A 21077-nucleotide genomic window follows, 5' to 3' on the forward strand; every position below is an offset into this window, starting at 1 on the left:
TCTAAAATTCTTGAGAAAATAGTTGCTAATCAAATGTGTGAACATTTACACAACAATGACCTGTTTGAAGAGTTTCAGTCAGGCTTCAGAGCTCATCATAGCACTGAAACAGCTCTGCTGAAAGTCACTAATGATATTCTTATGGCCTCAGATAATGGACTTGTGTCTGTTCTGGTTCTGTTAGATCTCAGTGCTGCATTTGATACAGTCGACCATAATATTCTCTTAAAAAGGCTGGAATATGCTGTAGGGATCAGGGGAACAGCGCTAGGCTGGTTTAAATCTTATTTGTCTGACAGATTCCAGTTTGTTCATGTAAATGATAAATCATCTTTGAACTCCAGGGTTAATTGTGGAGTACCACACGGTTCAGTACTTGGGCCAATTCTCTTTACTATATATATGCTTCCAATAGGTCAAATTATCATGCAGCATAGGATACATTTTCACTCTTACGATGATGATACTCAGCTTTACTTATCTATAAATCCTGATGAGCCCAACCAGTTAGATAGACTACAAGCATGTCTTGAAGATATAAAAACTTGGATGACTTTAAATGTTTTGCTTCTAAATTCAGACAAGACAGAAATTGTCGTCTTTGGACCGGAGTCTTTAAAAAAGAAACTGCTTAGTCAATCACTTAACCTGGATGGCATTAAATTGACCTCAGGTAATAAAGTAAAAAACCTTGGTGTTATTTTTGACCAGGACATGTCATTTAAATCCCATATTAAACAGGTTTCTAGGATTTCCTTCTTTCATCTCCGGTACATTGCCAAAATTAGAAATATCCTATCCAGGATTGGCGCTGAAAAACTAGTCCATGCATTTGTTACTTCAAGGCTGGACTATTGTAATTCTTTACTATCAGGATGTCCACAAAATGCAGTTAAAAGCCTTCAGCTGATTCAAAATGCTGCAGCAAGAGTTCTGATGAAAATTAAAAAGAGAGATAAAACTTCTCCTATTTTAGCTTCCCTTCATTGGCTCCCTGTTAAATTTAGAATAGAATTTAAAATTCTCCTCCTCACATATAAAGCCCTTAATGATTTAGCTCCATCATACATCAGAGATCTGATTGGTCCATATGTTCCTAACAGAGCACTTTGTTCTCAGACTGCAGGTTTACTGGTGGTTCCTAGAGTCTCTAGAAGTAGAATGGGAGGCAGATCCTTTAGTTATCAGGCTCCTCTCCTGTGGAACCAGCTCCCGATTTTGCTCCGTGAGGCAGACACCCTGTCTACTTTTAAGGCTAGGCTTAAAACTTTCCTTTTTGATAAAGCTTATAGTTAGAGTGGCTTAGGTTAACAGGGAGGGAGCCTTCCTCCCTCCCTGTTGGTTGGAGTAAGGGGGAGTCAGGTTTAGCCTAAACCGGCTCAGTTATGGTTGAGGTGCAAACACACCCTCCATTTCTGCTACCTGTATGACCCCTTCTCTTTTCCAATGGTTATAATCAGTCTGACAGAGAGAGGTATCCCAATCGTTGTGGTTTTTAGTATAACAATGACCATCAGTGGGACCCTTTGTGAGGTGCCCTGAGACGACATTGTTCTAAATAAGCGCCGTTTAACTAAATAATCTGAACTGAAACTATCTCTGTAGTTATGCTGCTATAGGCTTAGGCTGCTGGAGGACATAATGACCACTTTCACCCTCTTCGCTACATCCTCACACTACTCTCCAATTTTGCATTATTTGCTGTTATTTCAGCTTTTAACTTTGTTCTCTCTTTTCTCTTCCTAGAAGCTACACCTGGCCTGGCTCTGTGTCTACCTGTGACACCTTTCTGGAGAGGGGAATCGTCCGAGCTTCTGCTGGCAACAACTTAATGCTCATCCTCTACCGATGATCCACATGGCCCTGTCTTTCAGTGTTTAACCCTTTCTCTCTCCTAGACATGGAAATTGATTGAGCTTAACTGTAACTAACTGTATGTGCTCTCTTTCAGACTCTAACCTTGAAAACTGGCTCAGAGTTTATCTGTTATTTCTTTCTAGGTGAAACGACTAAAGGAGCTACATCCATTAACATTTACTTTTCCTTCCCATAGAAAGTACTCCTGGACCAGTGCTTCTTTGTTCTCTTTGTGTCTCTGCTCTGTTCTCTCAAACCCCCAGTCGGTCGTGGCAGATGGCCGCTCACACTGAGCCTGGTTCTGGTTCTGCTGGAGGTTTCTTCCTGTTAAAAGGGAGTTTTTCCTCTCCACTGTCGCTACATGCATGCTCAGTATGAGGGATTGCTGCAAAGTCAACACCAGTGACTCTCCACTGTCTCTACATGCTCATCCAGGAGGAGGGAATGCTGCAAGTCGCTGACTGGATGCAATCTGCTGGGTTTCCTTAGATAGAAAAACTTTTTATCCAATTTGAATAAAAAGCTAACTCCGACTGCACTGTTCAACTGTTAGTATTAATTGGAATGTATGAACCTGACTGTTGTGAATTGGCGCTATATAAATAAACTCAATTGAATTGAATTGAAATTTAATTTAATGATCCATCTAAAGATTCTTCTGAATCTGGAAAATTGTCAACATGTATTTCTTGGCTAAATAAGAACAAGGGTCAACCGAAGTGAACAAGATATAAAAATAGATGTTAACCCCTCAAATTATTTCGACATTACCACCACAAACTTTTATATATTTTTATTGGGATGTTGTGTGACATCACAAAGTATGGTGTAATTGGGATGTGGAAGGAAATGATATATAGTTTGAAAGTATTTTAGCAAATAAAAGCATGAACACCGTGGCATACATTGGTATTCATTCCCCCCTGAGTAAATACTTTATAAGACCACCTTTTACTGCAGATAACGCTGTAAGTCTTTTGAGGTATGTCTCAGAATCAGAACAGGCTTTATTCCCAAGATTGTCTCTTCTAATTTTGCACATTTACTTATAAAACATTCTGCCCATTCTTCTGTGTAAAATTTTGTGACCACAGATCCCTAATTGGATTTAAATCTGGACTTTGACTAGGCCATTCTAAGGCATGAATAGGCTTTGATCTAAACTACTCTATTGTAGCTCTAGCTGTACGCTTAGAGTTGTTGCTTAAAGGTGAACCAATCTTAAATCTTTTGCAGCCTCCAGCAGAATTGCTTTATAAATTGTCCTATATTTATTGTTAAGCCTATATTTATTCATATGCCTGACAGATTTAGATTTCAACTTTAAATTTTATTACATGAGTCTCCTGACTGAAAGTATTGTAAATGTTTTGGGCTGGACCAACCAGAGTCTCAACTTGGATCTGATAAAGAATCTGTGGAGGGAGCTAAAGATTAGGGTGATGGAAAGAGGCCTGATCAACCTCAAAGACCTGGAGCTCATCAGCACAGATAAATCATTAAAATCCCATTGGAAACATTTAAAACACTTGTCAGAAATTATATGAAGGGTTTAATTGCTGTAATTAATTATTGAAAAAGACATAAGTAATTTCCATCACACCATTTTTATTAAAATGTAAATTAAATACATTCTTTTTTTATAACATACACCCCATTTACACTGTGTTATTCCCACTTGAGAGGTACCTCTTTTATTTAATCTCAGACACAAACTTCTTGGTTAAATGAAAATATTTTTAAATCTAAATCTGTTGGGGGGCATGAATAATTTGGGGCTTAACTGTAGCCTTCAACCCATCATCAACCAGTTTCTTCGTCCCTGCTGAAGAAAAGCATCACAGCTGGGGTGGTGTGTTCAGGGTGAAGTATAGTGCTAGTTGTCCATCATAGATCAGCGTTCATTTGTGGTCTGACCAGAAGACCTTCTTCCACAGGTTCTTTTGTGTCACCAAGACAGCTTGTGGGTAACTGCAAACGGTACATTTTATTGACTTTCTTCCTGCCTTTTTTCTATTAAGACCAGATTTGTGGAGTCACGTCTATAGCTGCCCTCACTGGGGGCCTCTTGTCCTCTCCTGGGCAGTCAGTTGGGGTGGATGGATGTCTTTGTATTTTTCATATATTTCTAATTTTTTGGTGATGGACTGAGCAGTGCTGAGTGAGATGTTTAAAACTTGATATGTTGTTTTATATCCTAACCCAGTCATAAAGTTCTCCACAACTATGATCTTCATGATGCTGTTTGTTTTGCAATGTTCTGTAGCAAAGCTCTGAAGTGCTCACAGAATAGATCTATTTATACTGAGATTAAATTTAGAGGCATCAGCGTAAAAATTGTGAAAACAATCTATCATTTTCCATCCTCTTTACAATGATCTACTATGTTTTATTAACCTATGTATTAAGATCCAAGTACATTGAAGATTGCAGTTGTAACATGACCAGATTATAGAAAAGCTCAAGTGTGAAAACTTTTTCAAGGCACTGCATTTGATGTAAGGTCTTTGATACAACGAACCTGTCTTTTACATATTGTTTTCTGTATCATATGGAACACATAACGGCTTGACAAACACACGTCAGTCCCTCCAGTTATAACCCTTCAGGCCCTGTTCTTACACCACTGTGGGTCAGAAAGAAAAACAGCTGTATGAACATTTTTAAGACCTGTGTAGAAGCTGGGGTTAACATGCATGACAGCTGCACATTGCCTATCATGACAAAGAAAGGTAGCATTGGGGACCTGCAGACAGGATCTTTGGTCTAGTGTTTTTACGCCACAGCAGAGGAAGGGAGAGGGACCTTTTAAAAACATGATGTCTGTGCGTAGGTGTCAAACGCCCCACAGCAGCTGTACCTCTGAGCTGTATTTGAAGGCAAACAAAATGTGAGATGCCAGGTCTATTTAAGACATTTTTTCCAGTCTTTATAACTGTAACACAAAAAGCTGTATAACAGTTTATCTTATAGCACAACCGAAATTACGTCAGAACTGGTTGCACCATTGCACAACAAATATTTTTTTTAATAAAAAATATTTGTTGTGCAATATTTAACAAAAAATTTCATAAAATAACAAAAACCTCACTATCTATATTTTTTTGGATTTGGAGTACTGCTTACATAATCAAAGCATTTTTACAAAGGCTCGTTTTACTGATTTTTAGTGCCATCTGGCGTTTGTGATGTAAAAATGCAGTTTAATGTACGACAGCAGATAATTATTAAATTCAGTGTTGACTTCTACATTTTTTATATTAGTTTGAACGCCCCACCCTCCAATCAATACATTGTACATCCACCTATCAACACAATGACAACTACAAAATGGCATTTTTGTCTGGCGCTTTAGATGCTTTAACCTAATTATTTAGATGTAGCTCTGGCTGCAAGTTCAGGGTTGTTTTTTTGAGGTACACGACAAACTAAACGCATTATGGGTTTTCAACTAAAGTTTGAAAGTTGTTGAATGCATCTGTATTCAGCAATAAATTTCTTCTTGCCACTTTTCTATGGAAGCCAGATTAGTAAATTGCATGACTAATAGTTGCCCTGGCGACAGATTTCACCACCTGAGCTGTGGATCTTTGCGGCTCCCCCAGTTTACTGTTCTCCTTTCCATTTAAGGGGTTGTAGCACAAGTTGTTTTTCTTTGTCTAGGGGTATGATTCTCGCTTGGGGCGCAATAAGTCCCCGGTTTCAAATCCAGGACGAACCCCCATTTGTGTGTGTGTTTCTCTATGATAGGATGCCACCTGTGCAACAAGTTTAGTCATGAAATGTCCTTGCTCCTGAATATTTCGCCGTCAACTGTCAGTGGTATTATAAGAAGGTGGAAGTGATTGAGAATGACAGCAACTCAGCTACGAACTGGTAGGCCATGTAAACTGACGGAGGGGTTGCAGCGGATGGATCTGAATCCAGCCTACAGAGTCACTCCCAGTTAAATCCCTGGTTACATCGAGTGCAATACATGTGGTTGCATCCGCCATCCTTCTGCAACACAAACAAGAACATTCATGTGCAGGAAAGAACCACATACAATGAGAAACAAAATGTTTTAACATGTGATAACAAAGTATACCTGTATTGGGCAGAAGCAGTGGGGGCAGGGTTTCGTATTGACAGTTACCCATTTGTCACTCTGGGTGTACAGAAGCAGTTTGCGACCATATCTTCTCTCCAGGAGGCGACGCCTCTGCCTGCAGCCAGTGGCATAGTCCTGAAGAAGTGCTGCCATCCCCTCTGAGATAAGCAAAGAAAACAGTCTGAATCACATCTAAATGCACTCACACAGGCTGGACATTCAAACCCTAAATGGAGCTGTAGTTCATGCTTAATTACATAAAACTACCTGCATGCTTCTAATTTTTATTTCATTGCTGTTTGCAGAAACTCTCCTTTCATCCATCCTTTTCATTTTTCCTTTTATTCAAAATGCCTAAATTTATGGCATATGACTCAATTAACACATGGAGCTTGATAGTTATTAAAAACAACTACATTTTGCTACATTATGTTAGGGTTGATCTCTTTACAAAAATCTGTGAAAATACTTTTTTCTTTAATTTTTTGGTACGAGGTTGGCATGTAAATATTCTTCATTACATTTTATTTTGAGCAAAATATGTTTTGCAAAAAAAATTATACATTTTGCAAGCCTGAAAGGGTATTTTTATAATGCCTTGCAAACATATTCCTACGCTGTGAAGATATTTCACATTTTATCGTATTGCAATGACAATCTTCGATATATTTTATTCGGATTTTATTTGATCGAACAACATAAAGTAGAGCATCACTTTTAAGTGGAACAAAATTATATTTTTTGTTTTCTTTACATTTTTTACAAAAAAGAAATCATCATATAGTTGTTATGGGTTTGAATCCAAACACAGGCAGGAAACAGGAAAGATCAGGTGAGGTGGATAAAATGGGAAACAAGTGGGCATTAAAAGGTGACAAGTACCTGGTCCCCAGTCTTCTGCACTCTAACAGGTTTTTTTTTTCCTAGTGTTGTTCTGTATTTAGTTCCATCTATCCCTTTACCTCTGACCATCTTTCCTGTCCCTGCTGAATAAAGCATCCCCACAGCATGACCATGCCTCCACCTTGTGTCATCAGTTATATTCGGCCACTCACATCATTTTTTATGTCAGCTAAAATTTAGTTTTTTTCTCATCTGACCAGAGTCCCTTGTTCCACCGACTTGCTGTCTTCTAAATGGCTTGTGGCAGATTTCTTATGCCTTCCTTTCAACAATAGCTTACTTGTTGCTCTTCCATAAGGACCAGTTTTGTAGAGTTCACAACAAATAGTCGTCTTGTGAACAGATTCTCCCACATGAGCTGAGGATCATTGCAACATTCTCCCTGATCCATCTGCTGTGTTCCTTGGTCTACATGATGCCATTTGCACACAAGCATCTGAGGCCTTCGCACAACATCTGTATTTATACTGAGATTAAAGTACACACATGTTGACTCTAGTTACAAGTTAGATGGTTGCCCTTGGTTTTAGTTAGGGGTGTCTGAATACAGGGGCATGAATACAAACACTCCCTACATCCAACAGATTTGTATTTGTAAAACATTTTGAGAACTGCAGATCCTATTCCTTCCATTTCAGTTATGCACTACCTAGTGTTGTTCTGTCACATGAAATTATTACCAATTGTCCAGATACACAGAAGTGTGTAACAGGAAGGATATAAATTGCTGTGTACCGCTTGTCTGTGGTAGACTTATCAGTGGATCATTACTGTTCTTTTCGTTAGGCTCTTCGTAACACTTGCTTGTTCCATGGTAGGTCTTTTTGCAGTTTACACAGAAGGCAAAGCTGCAGACAGAACACATCGCAGCACGGCTGGACTTCTCCAGAATAACAGCAGAACCACAGGAATCCCGAGGACAATATGTGATGTCTAAGAGCAGGCAGGGGGGGAAAAATGAGAGATTAGCAGATAGTCTTCCTTTCACCCTGAAATGTGTTCTAGCTTTATCTCTACTAGATGTCATTTAAGAGAAGCACACCAGGCATGCAGTCCAGGATAGACTGCAGAAGCAGACGATCATATCTGTGAAAGAGCTCCTCTCCTACAAGATTTCTCACCTAGAACAAACATTAGAGACGCAAAGAGGGAACTAAGTGAGAAGAGAAATCTAGAAGGATGAAAAATAATTGAAATCTATAAGATTTGTTTAATAAATCATTGCTTCCGCTTATTTCTTTCACCAAAACATTAACATAAAGGAAGCTGAATATTGGCTGACTACATCTGTTAAAATCAGCTGTTATAAAGCATACATTAAAAATGTTAAAATAAATTTCTTCTTTTGTCATTAAAAAAACAGCATATCATCAGAGTCAAAATGTTCTACCGATAAGAACCCTTCTTAAGCATCTTTATATAAACTGTATGGTTTTCTTTTACTTCAGTGCTTTTCAAACTGTAGTTTACCTGTGCAGGTGTCGGTGTGGCAGTGCAGTCCGGCTGAGGACAGATAACGCCCTGGACCGTCCCCTCAGTAATCTGGACTTTACAGAACTCACTGAGACAGGCCCGGCAGAAAATGTGGCCACACTCGTACAGCTGCAGACACTCCGACCCGAGCCAACTTGTGAAACAAACACCACAGTCAAACAGCGTGGCGGCAAACACCTTTCGTTTCTGCTCTGCGTCATGGATCAAGATCTGGGACAGGAGCATCTGAGATGGAGTTAAAGAGAGACCCGAGTAACTGTGGTCTTTGTTTGGAGGGATATCTGTGACTGACTCAGAAAGTTCAAATTTGTCAACAGCTGAGGAAAGGAAGTCATCGGTAGTCTCAGATGTGTTAGAGGCTGTGAAGTCTGAGCCTTGTGCAGCATCTCCAGGTGGTGGAGATAGATTAGATGACACATGATGATTCTGATCATCTGGAGGTTCAGATTGTGGAGAGCTCTCCTTTTCTTCTGCTTTGTAACACTCAACGTCTTGTTGGGCCTGGTTAGTTTGAAGAATCTTAGAGTGATCAGAGGGAAGCTCCAGCAGAGTGTGGATGTTTAGGTGCTTCAGGGCATCCTCTCTCAGAAACTGTATCCAGGAGAAGAGCACCACAGTATTCCCAGTGGCCTGGTAGAGATCAGTAAGCTGATTGCTCAGTGAAGTTAGCTGAGAGAAAAAAAAATACAGTTATTTTTTAATAAAAAAAAGTACACCCTCTTTTAGTCTAATGGTGTGTTTAGAACCGAACACGAATGACACAACTGGAGCAAGTGAAGTGGCTTTGTGTATCAGGGTGTAATAACAATCATCTGGTCTTAATCAGTCTCGCCATGGTTATGGAGGGATTTTCAGTTCATTGGGGTTTGCAGATATTTGATTCCCCACAGGTCTCGCTAGGTTCTTAGAAGGTTTGGACTTTGACTGGACCATTTGGGATCATTGTCCTGTTGATAACCCAGCTTAGGCCAAGCTTTAGGTGTAGGACAGAGGGTCTCGCATTTGGTATGTAGAGGATTACATGCTAACTCATCGGCTTTAAAGTGCAACTCGGGTCTTACAACTATAAAACAAACTCTATTATTAAGCCTCCACAGTGCTTAACAGATGCTTTGAATTGTTTGCGCTGATATGCTGTGTTTGATTTTCTCCAAAACGGGGCTGAGCATTATGGAAAGACATCGCTACATTGGTGTCATCTGCCAGTTGTTTCAGATGTTTTTCACCAGTCACACATTTCAAAAGCTCCTTATTTAGTCCTTAAAATGTGTGACTGGACGCTATTTGTTACCTGAGGGTCAGTCAGCCAGCTGCAGGTGAGAGTGAAGAAGGGCGGGGAGGAGGATGGGTAATCCTCAGGAAGTTCAAAGGTCAGAAGCAGCGGTGGGAGGAAAGAGACGTCATACTGCCTTATTTCTTCACCTTGTACGAGGAAAAATAAGATCAAATTGTCAAAGTTCATTACATTACAGTATAGATTATATATTTATTCATTCTTTTTCTACCGCTTATTCCATAGTGGGTCGCGGGGGAGCTGGTGCCTATCTCCAGCAGTCTATGGGCCAGAGGCAGGGTACACCCTGGACAGGTCACCAGTCCATCACAGGGCAACACACAAACAACTATTCATACACCTAAGGGCAATTTAGGGGAGCTAATTTGAATGCACCATTGAGGTAAAATCAGCTTCCGAGGTCCTTTGGACGTGATCGGATTATTTACCATGTTTCAGGAGCACATTGAAGCCCGCAGGTAGCTCCACAGAAACTCTGAATTCTCCGGCAGACTTCGACTCATGTCGGAGGAACTCTTCTGAACCAAAGATGCTCTGCAGGGCGAGCAGCTCGTCTTCCTGCTCCTCGAAGTCCGTGTTCATGTAGTCCCAAGTACAGCTACTATGCTGTGCAGGCACTGCTAGAAATAACAGTGAAGCCGTCTAAATGTCTTTAGTTTAGATTAACACAACTCGACGGATTTACTACCTGAAACAAAAAAAGATAAGGCAGTTTATATCTCAACTGCTTATGCTGTCCCCATCCAGCTTCCTCCTCTATGTGAGCGCGTCCCTCTGTTGACTCCTGGTAAATATACTGCAGTCTGACGCAAGGCTCCGCAATCACCAGTAATCCGTCTACAGCGATTACTGGTGGGTGTGGTGCATGTGACATAATGTGTTCGCCATAAACTGTCCACATGCTGCACTTACGCCCTTCCACATTCCGCAGGTCATAATCTAACATTAAGGTAATCCGATGTGGTCCCTATCTCGATGCATCAAAAGTTTTATCCCCCACCATTATGTCCGAGCTACCGCATCCTGTTGACGGTCAGACGCCTCGGAGCTCCTCCGGTACTTGGACCCCGGAAACAGTCACCATTCTATCTGAAGAGTCTTAAAGGAACGGCTCTCAACCAGTTTCTAACTTTTAGCTCATTTAATCTAAATTAAGGCAGAGGAATGATTACAGAGATCAGCGTTGAGGCTCCCGTCTCGGACCGTCTCCGTCTGTTAGAGGATGATGAAGAGCCTCGATAGAAAGTCACATATAGTTTTATATCTGGTTCTCTGATGCAATGGATGTTCCCTCCCTCAGTGATTATCAGTAGACTATGTGTCACCATTGGGGTGTCTATCTGTCAGATTGTGTCCATCCTTAATCTAAGTGTGCTGTAGCTTTCTAATCAAACCAGTTATACCGGCTGCTCCACCATCAAACCCAGTGCCCCAGCCACAGGTCATTCATGACAAACCTTGGGCCATTTATCCTTGTACTGTATATTTATGAGCATTCTTATCCTATTGTAACAAACGGGAAACATTAGAACTGATATTTATGTAACTATAGTATAAAAGGGAAAAACAGCTTTGAGCATATTATTAAAGGTTATTCCTAACATCTACAATTTATGTGATTAAAACAAGTACATAGCTAGTTGCTAAAGAAGCTCTTGCAGTGGCTTTGTCTGTGGAAGAGACGAGGTGTCTCTGATTTTAAAATAGAATGAGATACATTGTTGATCCTAATCTCATGTCTCTGGTCGGATGAAACTAATTTGAAGCCATCAAAAACCCCATCCCAACTGTGAAGTACGGGGGTGGCAGTACCATGTTTTGTGGGTGTTTTGCTGCTTAACAGACTGCTACACTTCACAAAAAAATGGCATCATGAGGAAAGACCATTGTGTGGAAATATTAAAACATCAACAACAACACGTTCTTTATTGTTTCAACAACAGAGATGCTGCTCAACACCTTGACCTAGATAAGGACAAAGGGCAACTAAACTCTTTTGTATCTAAAAACTATCAAATAGACAATATTTATTTAAGCTTTTTTGTAAAACATAAACTTCACATTATTATGGTTTATATTAATATGTCTGTAATATAGAACAGTGGATTTGCCGTTTTACACCGGTGTGAATCAGGTTCTGTATGTACTTCAGCTTCCTCCCCAGTTAAAAAACATGCATGTTAGCTTAACTGATGACTGAATTTCCTTCAGGTGTGTGTGCAGGGCCCTGAAACAGACTGGCCCACTGTGTGTGCAGGGACTGCATGGATAGGCTCCAGCCTCACTTGTGACCCAAACAGGTGATGATAATCGGTCCAGAAGTTTGCATATGATTTGTACATTTTTATCAAAACTTTTTTTCAGTTATGTCTATAAAGTAAAAATTTTTAGCTTGTTGTTTCCATTTCCCTCCTGGCAGTTGGTCTGGGATAAAAGTGTTTGAAGGAGCATGTAGAGTGACTGAGAAGAAGGGGCCATCTAACGTTGGTGTTCCCAGTCACAACCAGTGGAAATGACGCCCGCATCGAGTGCAACAGATGACATCACATCCACCGTCCTTCTGCAACACACAACACACACAATTACTGTTATTATATAACAGATAAGACATTATCCGAAACAGTTTTCTGATAGAATAAAAATATGCGAACACATGATGTTGCTTGTGAAAACCTGTATTTTGCAGAAGCAGTGAGGACAGGCTTGGGTATTGCTATCAATCCATTTCTCACTCATGCGAAACTCCACAGGCCCCAGCATCACATTGCGTCCATATCTGAGCTCCAGAAGGTGCTGTCTCTGCTTACTGCCACTCGTATAATCCTCCAGGAGAACCCTAACCCCCTCTAAAACACAAACAGCATTGCCTCAGAAATATTAATTTAAACATATCTACATAAACACAAACTGAACAGAAAATCCTGAAGCAGTACAATAATTAAAGGGTCTTCTTCTTTCTTGCATAATAGTCATTTAATGTACTAATGCAACATATAAACTTTTATTTTGTGATCCAAAGCAATGGGAAAGCCTGTCAAAAACTTTTTTTTGACAACTTTTTTTATGAAAGTTTGAATTTATTTAGCATTTTCTTCAATCGACAGAGGATTGTAGCTGTTGTCAGGTTTCTCTAAGAATCCTGACAGCATATATAACCCATCTTTATGGCATTACTGGTAGAATCTATTGAAATTGCCTGGTTTTCTGGCACAGCCTTGGCTTTTAAATATAGCCCAAACAGGTTTTAATCAGGCTGAGACTAGTGCATTAAAAGGCATTGTTTGAAGCTTAAAGTTGACCTGCTTTACTTGTTCCAAAACCAGTTCTGATGTGTGTTTAGGATCATTTTCCTGTTTCAACAATTGGTTAATATGAAGTAAAGTTGAAATATTTGGAGGTAGTTCTCAATCTTAATTGTTACAAACACTTTGAACAATGCACCCGTTTCCTTCAGGTCGACGCTATAGAGCGCTGTCTGCTAAAACCAGCCGCCACAGAGACAGTTTCTTCCCCCAGGCAGTTTCTCCGATCAACACTTGACAGTCAGAGTTCCAGAACAACACCATGCATACTTGGACTGATCCCACATTATATTCTATTGTAAAGTCAATTGTGTATATATGTACATTTAAAAATATATTTTCTATTTACATTATTATATATATATATCATTTCTTGTTAAATCTTCACCAAAACTATTACAACGACAAGGTTGAGTGACATTGAAAACGCAGGTAAGAATTGAGTGCAGCAGGAAGGAGAATACTGAATATAGCTGTATGTGACAGAACCTTTTATTCTCTTATGCACACTTGATGAATCAAGTGAATGAATCAGTCACAGTGACTTCCATTGTCAACAAGTATGCGGACATGAAAGTAGCAAAGAAACCTTGAACAAAGGGCTTTGTTGGGGAATACAGTTCAAAGGTAAGATTGTGAAAAAACTCATAAAGATGCCAGTTTTTTGTTTATATACAGAGTTGTATATAACAAAGTATGGTATCCAACATTATCACATGGATACAAATTTAAAATATGCTTTAAAAATGTGATAAACTACTTTATTTTGTTATCTGACTTTATGAAGGTTTTTTCTACTTTTAATTTATTTTAAAATAAGCAAAATTACTATAAAACAATTTAAATTGGGCATACATGAATTAGGCACGTCATTTCAATCACAAATATTCAAATATTATTGATAATATACAGTAATTGTAATCAGTATTAATCCTCCTCCTCTCAGTTAGCTATATATGACTAATAAATATCTTCGGCACTCCTAATGATGAGATATGGTAGACTTCATGAAGAAAGGTTAGCTGGGTTGAGGTAACAAACTAACAACTAGGCTAAGACAGACTCTGCTCCTAGGTGTACCACTCAAAGTTATTCTAACAAACCAGGCCCGCTGAGTTGTTTGGACCTACTGAATGCTACATGAACCACATAACCACCTCTAGGCTAGATCAAACCCTGTCCTAACTCTCCTTAAACGGTTCTGGTCTCTTCTTACCATAAAGCTCTTCTCAAGAAGGCATTTAGTTCCTCCATGTGAGGACCTACAAATTTCAGTTCACTTTCTTACATTGTCACCATCTCACCCTGGGGTCTTTACTGTGAACAATGCCTCCGGTATTCAAGTTTCCTGTTTATGGCAGGCATGTGGTTCTTGGTCATCCTAAGCACTTTCTTTCATCTGAGAAAGACAGCTTTGCCCAAACTTGGAAACAGTCGGTTAAAAAATGCCTAGTAAAAGCACTTGGAAAGAATAGGTTTTTCCAATAGGACACTAATGCCAAACACATACAATATTGTTTTGGAATAGGCAGGCTAAGATTAAACTCCTGGAGAGGTCCTCCTCCAAATCCTTGACCTCAACCCTACTGAGAATATATAAACTAGGCTCAAAAGTCAGGTCTGAAAACCAGCCAGTTTAAATAAAATCAGGTAATTCCACTAAGAAAAGTGGAGAAATATCCAGTCAGAATTAAATTGTAGATGGCTACTAAATTAATGTGGCAGAGATATAATATGTATTTGAGCTTGAATGTGAAAAATTAACCCTGCATGAATTAGAGAAAATCCACAATAAATTCAACATTGTGTACCCATTTTTTATCTCTTAAAAACACTGATGGTGCCTTTTAATAGCAATATTCCATCGAACGAGCTAACACAGAATAAATCATCAAATGCCCAGTCAATGTCATTCATGCCCATGTTTACTGTATGTAAAGTATTGTGTATGAGCTGGAATAAAGTACTGTACAGTACCTTCTGATTTTGGCAGGGCTTGATCTAAGTCTTCATCGGTCTCATTTGTTATCTCTGAACATTTATTTGTTCCATGGTAGGTCTTTTTGCAGTTTACACAGAAGGCAAAACTGCAGACAGAGCAAAGCGCTAAGGTACTGGTCTTCTCCAGAATGACGACTGAACCGCAAGGAGGCCGAGGACAGTAAGTCACATCTATGAGGACCAAAAAACAAAACATTAGTAGACCCTGTCCTGAGAACCAAGAGAAAATTTGTATCAATAACATGATAATTTATGTTTTTAGGAGAGGAGAAACACACCAGACATGGAGTCCAGAGTGGACTGTAGAAGGAGGCGATCATATCTGCTGAACATCTTCTCGCCTACAAGACCTTTCACCTGGAAAACAAGAGATGGGAGAAAAAAGAAAGTTTGAATCAGTGAATTGGCCCAATAACAGTGTATCAGTTTTTAAAGTATTTCTGAAGCCTCTTCAAAATATTTACTACTATCCTCAAAAATGTGTTGCACTGAAATTTATACTTTGAAATTTTTACAAAGGGAGGTGGCTTGTCTACTCTGTTCTCGAAACAAAATACGAAAGAATCTGTTTTCACTGCACGGTTTCACGTGGACAGGAAAACCGTTTACCTGTGCAGGGGTCAGTGTGACAGTGCAGTCCAGCTGAGGACAGGTGATGCCCCGGACATCCCCCTCTGTAATCTGGACTTTACAGAACTCACTGAGACAGGCCCGGCAGAAAATGTGGCCACACTCGTACAGCTGCAGACACTCTGACCCGAGCCAACTTGTGAAACAAACACCACAGTCAAACAGCGTGGAGGCAAACATCTTCTGTTTCTGCTCTGCGTCATGGATCAAGATCTGGGACAGGAGCATCTGAGATGGAGTTAAAGAGAGACCCGAGTAACTGTGGTCTTTGTTTGGAGGGATATATGTGGATTGGATTGGTAAATAATGTGGTTCTTTCACGCTTGGATTTAGTGGGTTTGAGGAGCTTGTAGGAAGATATACTGAAGAATAAATATTTGCTTTACTTGGAACATTTCTTTGACTGTTTAAAAAAGACTCAGAAAATGAATTAAGATCAAATTTGGCTGCAGCTGAAGACAGATCTGTCAAGTCTGAACCGTGTGCAGCATCTCGAGATGAAACAAGCAGGTCTGATGACACATGATAAGAGGGTTCATCATTATCTACTACTGAAAGCCCTGAATCTTGCTTGTCCTGATTAACTTGAGGAGTTTTAGACTGATCAGAGGGAAGCTTCAGCAGAGTGTGGATGTCCAGGTGCTTCAGGGCATCCTCTCTCAGAAACTGTATCCAGGAGAAGAGCACCACAGCGCCCCCAGTGGCCTGGTAGAGATCCGTGAGCTGATCACTCAGTGAAGCTAGCTGGGAGGAAAGAGAATGAACAGTCCTGAAGTAAGCTTCTGAAATGTGCGTGACTGGACTTATTTCCTCTGCTTGCTACCTGTGCGTCACTCAGCCAGCTGCAGGTGAGAGTGAAGTGGGGAGGGGAGGAGGACGGGTAGTCTGCCGGGAGTTCAAAGGTCAGAAGCAGCGGTGGGAGGAAAGAAACATCGTATTGCCTTATAGTTTCACCTTATAGGAAGAAAAAAAAAGAAAATATGTTGAAACTAAAATGACTGATAGAAAAGTATGGAGCTAAATTGGGGCCATAAATTGTGTTCAAAAGAAAAAAATTCGAACCTGAAAAGTTTGTTAAAAAAAAACAAACATTTGAAACTGAAAAATTATTTTGAACCTCCCCCAAAAAAATTTGAAAACTGAAAAAAAAAAGTTTTGCAACTGAAACCCCCCCCCCCCAAAAAAACATGTGAAACTAGGAAAAGAAAAGTTCAAAATTACTTTTCAGATTCAAGTTTTTTTTTCGAACTTGCAGATTTTTATTTTGGCTTCAAACTTTTGGCCCTGTTTTGGCGTGGGGGGGCGGGGCCTCAGATCACGGGGGTGCGGAATCATGACTGACAGCTCAACACAGCGGCCGAACAACATATTCCCAGCTGTTGCATTCAGGGACCGTGGGAACTGTAATACATCATCAATATTCTATATAAATGTGATTGGTTTTAAAAGATAACATGCTTCACCGATAGAAGCAACTTACGTGAATACACGACGCGCATCTCAGAGGAGAAAATATAATCTTGACAGATTTGCACAGCATTTTAAATCCGTGTTGGAGATTTCCCATGCTCTCAACATAAAGCAAAAGAACCGCCAGACTAAGCGGCGGGAATGAAACCAGATGCAAAACGAGCCGGTATTTTCCGAATATCCTTGCATAATTAAGCCTGGACCTGTTTTTACGTGGAGTGGACTGGGGTTTCGGTTTCTGGTGCATTTTTAATTTAAACGTGTTTGGTCTTCATTTAGTGAAAACAGGGTCTAAAGTTTGAAGCTGGAAAAAAAATCTGCAAGTTCGAAAAAAAAAAACTTGAATCTGAAAAGTAGTTTTGAACTTGTGTTTTTTTTTTCAGTTGCAAAACTTTTTTTTTCCAGTTTTCAAATTTTTTTGGGGGACGTTCAAAATAATTTTTCAGGTTCACATTTTTTTCGTTTGAACAAACTTTATGGCCCCAATTTAGCTCCATAGAGAGTACAGCAGTGCGGATAACTTAACCACATACAGGCTCACACCAACGGCTGTCTTGTCTTACAGAACTGTACGGTAATTTTAGATTTTTATTTGTTTACCATAACTCAGAACCACATTGAAGTCAGCAGGAAGCTCAACAGACACTCGGATTTCTCCGGCAGACTTCGTCCCGTCCCGGATAAACTCTTTTGAATCATAGATGCTTTTCAGGGCGAGCAGCTCGTCTTCCTGCTCCTCCGAGTCCGTATTCATGCCTTCGGCTCTCTGGGACGGGAACTAACTTCACCGCAGCCTTGGTCCAACGACTTGAAACTACTTGGTCCGTTGATTTTTTTTACTAAATTAAAATCAAATTTACTCATTTTGGCCTGCTGTGTGCCATGAAAATGGTGGTTAAATCAAAGGTTACTCTGACGTGACCATTACACGCCCATCTCTGTTGACATGGAGAGCAGCTGCTTCCTCCCAGTTATATAACCAGAGGTGGATAGTAATTAGTTATATTTACTCAGTTACATTTACTTGAGGAACGTTTTTGAAGAAAAAAAGATGTATGTGTAAAAACATATTTTAACCAGCAATGCATCAGAAACAGTCACCCACACACTTTATGTTAAAAGGTAAGGAAACAGGAAACAGTATATACTGTTTACAGGACGTTTTTACCCTGTTCTACCTTACCTGCTGTAAGTATTCAAACGTTTTATGTTGAAAAAGTCTTTTTTGGAAAGGTGTTTCCTCTGCCTGAATTTATTGTTTTGTAATTATGTTATTCATTTAGTTGTTAAAAAATAGAAGCTTTATATTTTTGTTAATCTGATTCCATCATCTTTAAAACATTGTGCACCCAGGCATATGTGGCAATGTCTGGAACAAATCACAGATCTTAGGTCCAGGCCCGACAAAACTGTTAGCTCCTCAGAAAGCCTTCCGGATGACCTCAACGCGTTTTTACACTCGCTTTGAGACCACAACCACCCCCATAGAGCACACACTCCCATTACTCAACCCTTCTCCCTTCCACTAGTTGTCTCATCAGCCCAGGTACACAAAGCCCTCAGGAGGATCAACCCCCGCAAAGCTGCAGGACCTGACAACATTCCTGGGCGGGCCCTCAGAGCATGTGTTAACGAGTTGGCTGATGTTCTTACTACCGTTTTCAACCTATTCCTCAGACATTGCACCATCCCCACATGTTATAAGACCACCACTATCGTTCCCTTACTAACGAAGAACCCCCCCATCCTGCCTGAATGACTGCAGACCAAGAGCACTCACTCCAATCATCATGAAGTGCTTCAAGAGAGTGTTGCTGTCCTACATTCAGAGCAGGATACCGGACCCCACAGACCCCCTGCAATACGCTTATAGGGCCGAAAGGTCCACCTCGGATGTCATCGCCGCCGCCCTTCATTTGTCCCTTTCACATTTGGAAAATAAAGGTTCCTATATCAGGATACTCTTCATCGACTACAGTTCCGCCTTCAACACGTTTATTCCTCACAAACTCACCCATAAACTGTCATCTCTCAGACTACATTCCACTCTATGTGACTGGCTTTTGAACTTCTTGACTGGCAGGCCTCAGTGTGTCAGGATTGGAAACAGGACGTCTGCCAGCATTATTAGCAGTATTGGAACCCCGCAGGGCTCTGTCCTCAGCCCTGCCCTCTACACCTTGTTCACCCATCATGACAACATCATCTTGAAGTTTGCCGACGACATCATTGTGATGGCGGAGACGAAGCAGATTACAGGAGGGAGGTGAACAGTTTGGTGGCGTGGTGTGTGGGCAGCAACCTTACCCTCAACACAAACAAGACCAAGGAGATGATAGTGGACACGAGGAAGGAGAGGAGACCTCATCAGCCACTGTTTATCCAGAAGGTAAACAGTTTTAAGTACCTAGGGGTCCACATCAGTGATGACCTCACCTGGACACAGAACACCACGTTGCTGCTAAAGAGGGCCCAGCACCAGCTGTACTTCTTGAGGAGGCTGAGGACATTTGGTATGTCACCGAACATCCTCTGCAACTTCTACCGCGGCATCATAGAGTCCATCCTGACCAGCTGCATTACAGTGTGGTACGGCAATGCTACTATGAAGGACCCTCTGCAGAGTGTGGTGAAGACCGCCACAAAAATCACTAGGATGGCACAACCCTCTCTGTAGAGCTTCTAGCATCGCAGAGTCTGCAGGAGAGCTGCCTCTATCATCAAAGACTCCACTCAACCCCAACATGGTCTATTTACGCTTCTACCTTCAGGTCGGAGGTATAGAAGTGTGAAATGCAAGACAGTAAGATTAAAGAACTCTTTCTTTCCCACAGCCATTAGACTTTTAAATAGCTGATCGTACGACACCCCATATAGTTTATTATATACATATGAAAGTACTGTATCTGCCTGTATACAGCTGCACATGTATTCTCACACCATTATCATTTTGCACATGTAAATATATTCTCTGATTGTAATATATCTGGTCACTATTGCAAAATGTAAATAGTCTGTATATTTTCAAGAAGTTTATATTCCATATTTTATTTTATTCTACTTCCCCCTGTTATGGTTAATCTGATTTTATTTTTATTTTTTGTCTATTGATATATTTTTTTATCCTAACAACCAATGGGGATGGCAAAGTAAGAATTTCATTGCACAGGAAAACACGTTTCTTTACTGTGCATATGACAATAAAGTTTGAAATGAATTAAATTAATGAAACTGCCCCAGTTTCATTAATAAATAATACACAGGGGGAGCCTATTGACTAGTCAGGTGACTTCTTGAGGCATACAGATTTTATTTAGGGGTGAAGGTGTAGAGGGGTTCAAATACAGTCGCATGCTGCACTTCACTGATTTTTATTAAGACATATTTTCAAAAACCATAATTTTCTTTCCACTTCAGTTATGCACTGATTTCTGTTGGTCTGTCAAAAAAAGTCCTAATACAATAAAGTGAAGTCACAAAATATGAAAAGGTACAGGATGTGAATATCTTTGCAAGGCATGAAAATCACAATAATTTATGGCTTTTGATTATTAGTTCAGACAGTTTATTTTTTAATAGTTGAATGAATAATAAAAAAAAAAACATCTTCAACAAATTTTAAAACAAAAACTGGGTGCACAAGTTTAAATTTCTAAATGATTTTCCATAATCCATGGCCGGAATTATACATAAGGGTTTATATTTATTTATATGTCCCCACTTATATTTTACTAAAAGAAGGTGCTTTACAACCACATGTGTTTAGTAGCCATGTCATTAAAATAACCAAATAAAGGACTCCCAAGCTTGTGAACTGTATGTTTCTTTTTATTCGTGTCAGAGGGCAACATTTAATCCACCATCGTCTGCTTTCAAGAGGAAAAATAAAAATTTTCTATGAAAATGTGAATAAATGGACAACTGGATATATGTTTTTTTGGAATAGCAAAGAATTATGAAGGGTCAAAGTACGGTAACAAAAATTAACTTGAAATGAACTGAAGGTGTGAAATACTGAACATGGTTAAATTGAGTG

The 21077-nt window shown here is 39.9% G+C and overlaps 2 protein-coding genes across 2 annotated transcripts; both read right to left on the reverse strand.

Annotated features, from left to right (window-relative positions):
- Positions 1-2635: 2635 nt before the first annotated feature.
- Positions 2636-10485, reverse strand: LOC124873558 (E3 ubiquitin-protein ligase RNF14-like). The gene is made up of 7 exons (XM_047374271.1): positions 10067-10485; positions 9636-9766; positions 8321-9013; positions 7893-7971; positions 7586-7783; positions 5945-6105; positions 2636-5856 (listed from the first exon to the last, which is right to left on the reverse strand). Exons 1-7 carry the CDS (start codon positions 10218-10220, stop codon positions 5794-5796), a joined length of 1479 nt encoding a protein of 492 aa, XP_047230227.1. The 5' UTR covers positions 10221-10485; the 3' UTR covers positions 2636-5793.
- A 1481-nt stretch (positions 10486-11966) lies between these two features.
- Positions 11967-20178, reverse strand: LOC124873557 (E3 ubiquitin-protein ligase RNF14-like). Its single transcript, XM_047374269.1, has 7 exons — positions 17642-20178; positions 16395-16525; positions 15551-16315; positions 15220-15298; positions 14918-15112; positions 12312-12484; positions 11967-12198 (listed from the first exon to the last, which is right to left on the reverse strand). The coding sequence occupies exons 1-7, from the start codon at positions 17793-17795 to the stop codon at positions 12136-12138; spliced, it is 1560 nt and encodes a 519-aa protein (XP_047230225.1). The 5' UTR covers positions 17796-20178; the 3' UTR covers positions 11967-12135.
- Between the last annotated feature and the right edge of the window lie 899 nt (positions 20179-21077).

Source organism: Girardinichthys multiradiatus, chromosome 9 (genome assembly GCF_021462225.1).
Source record: "Girardinichthys multiradiatus isolate DD_20200921_A chromosome 9, DD_fGirMul_XY1, whole genome shotgun sequence".
Taxonomy (NCBI): domain Eukaryota; kingdom Metazoa; phylum Chordata; class Actinopteri; order Cyprinodontiformes; family Goodeidae; genus Girardinichthys; species Girardinichthys multiradiatus.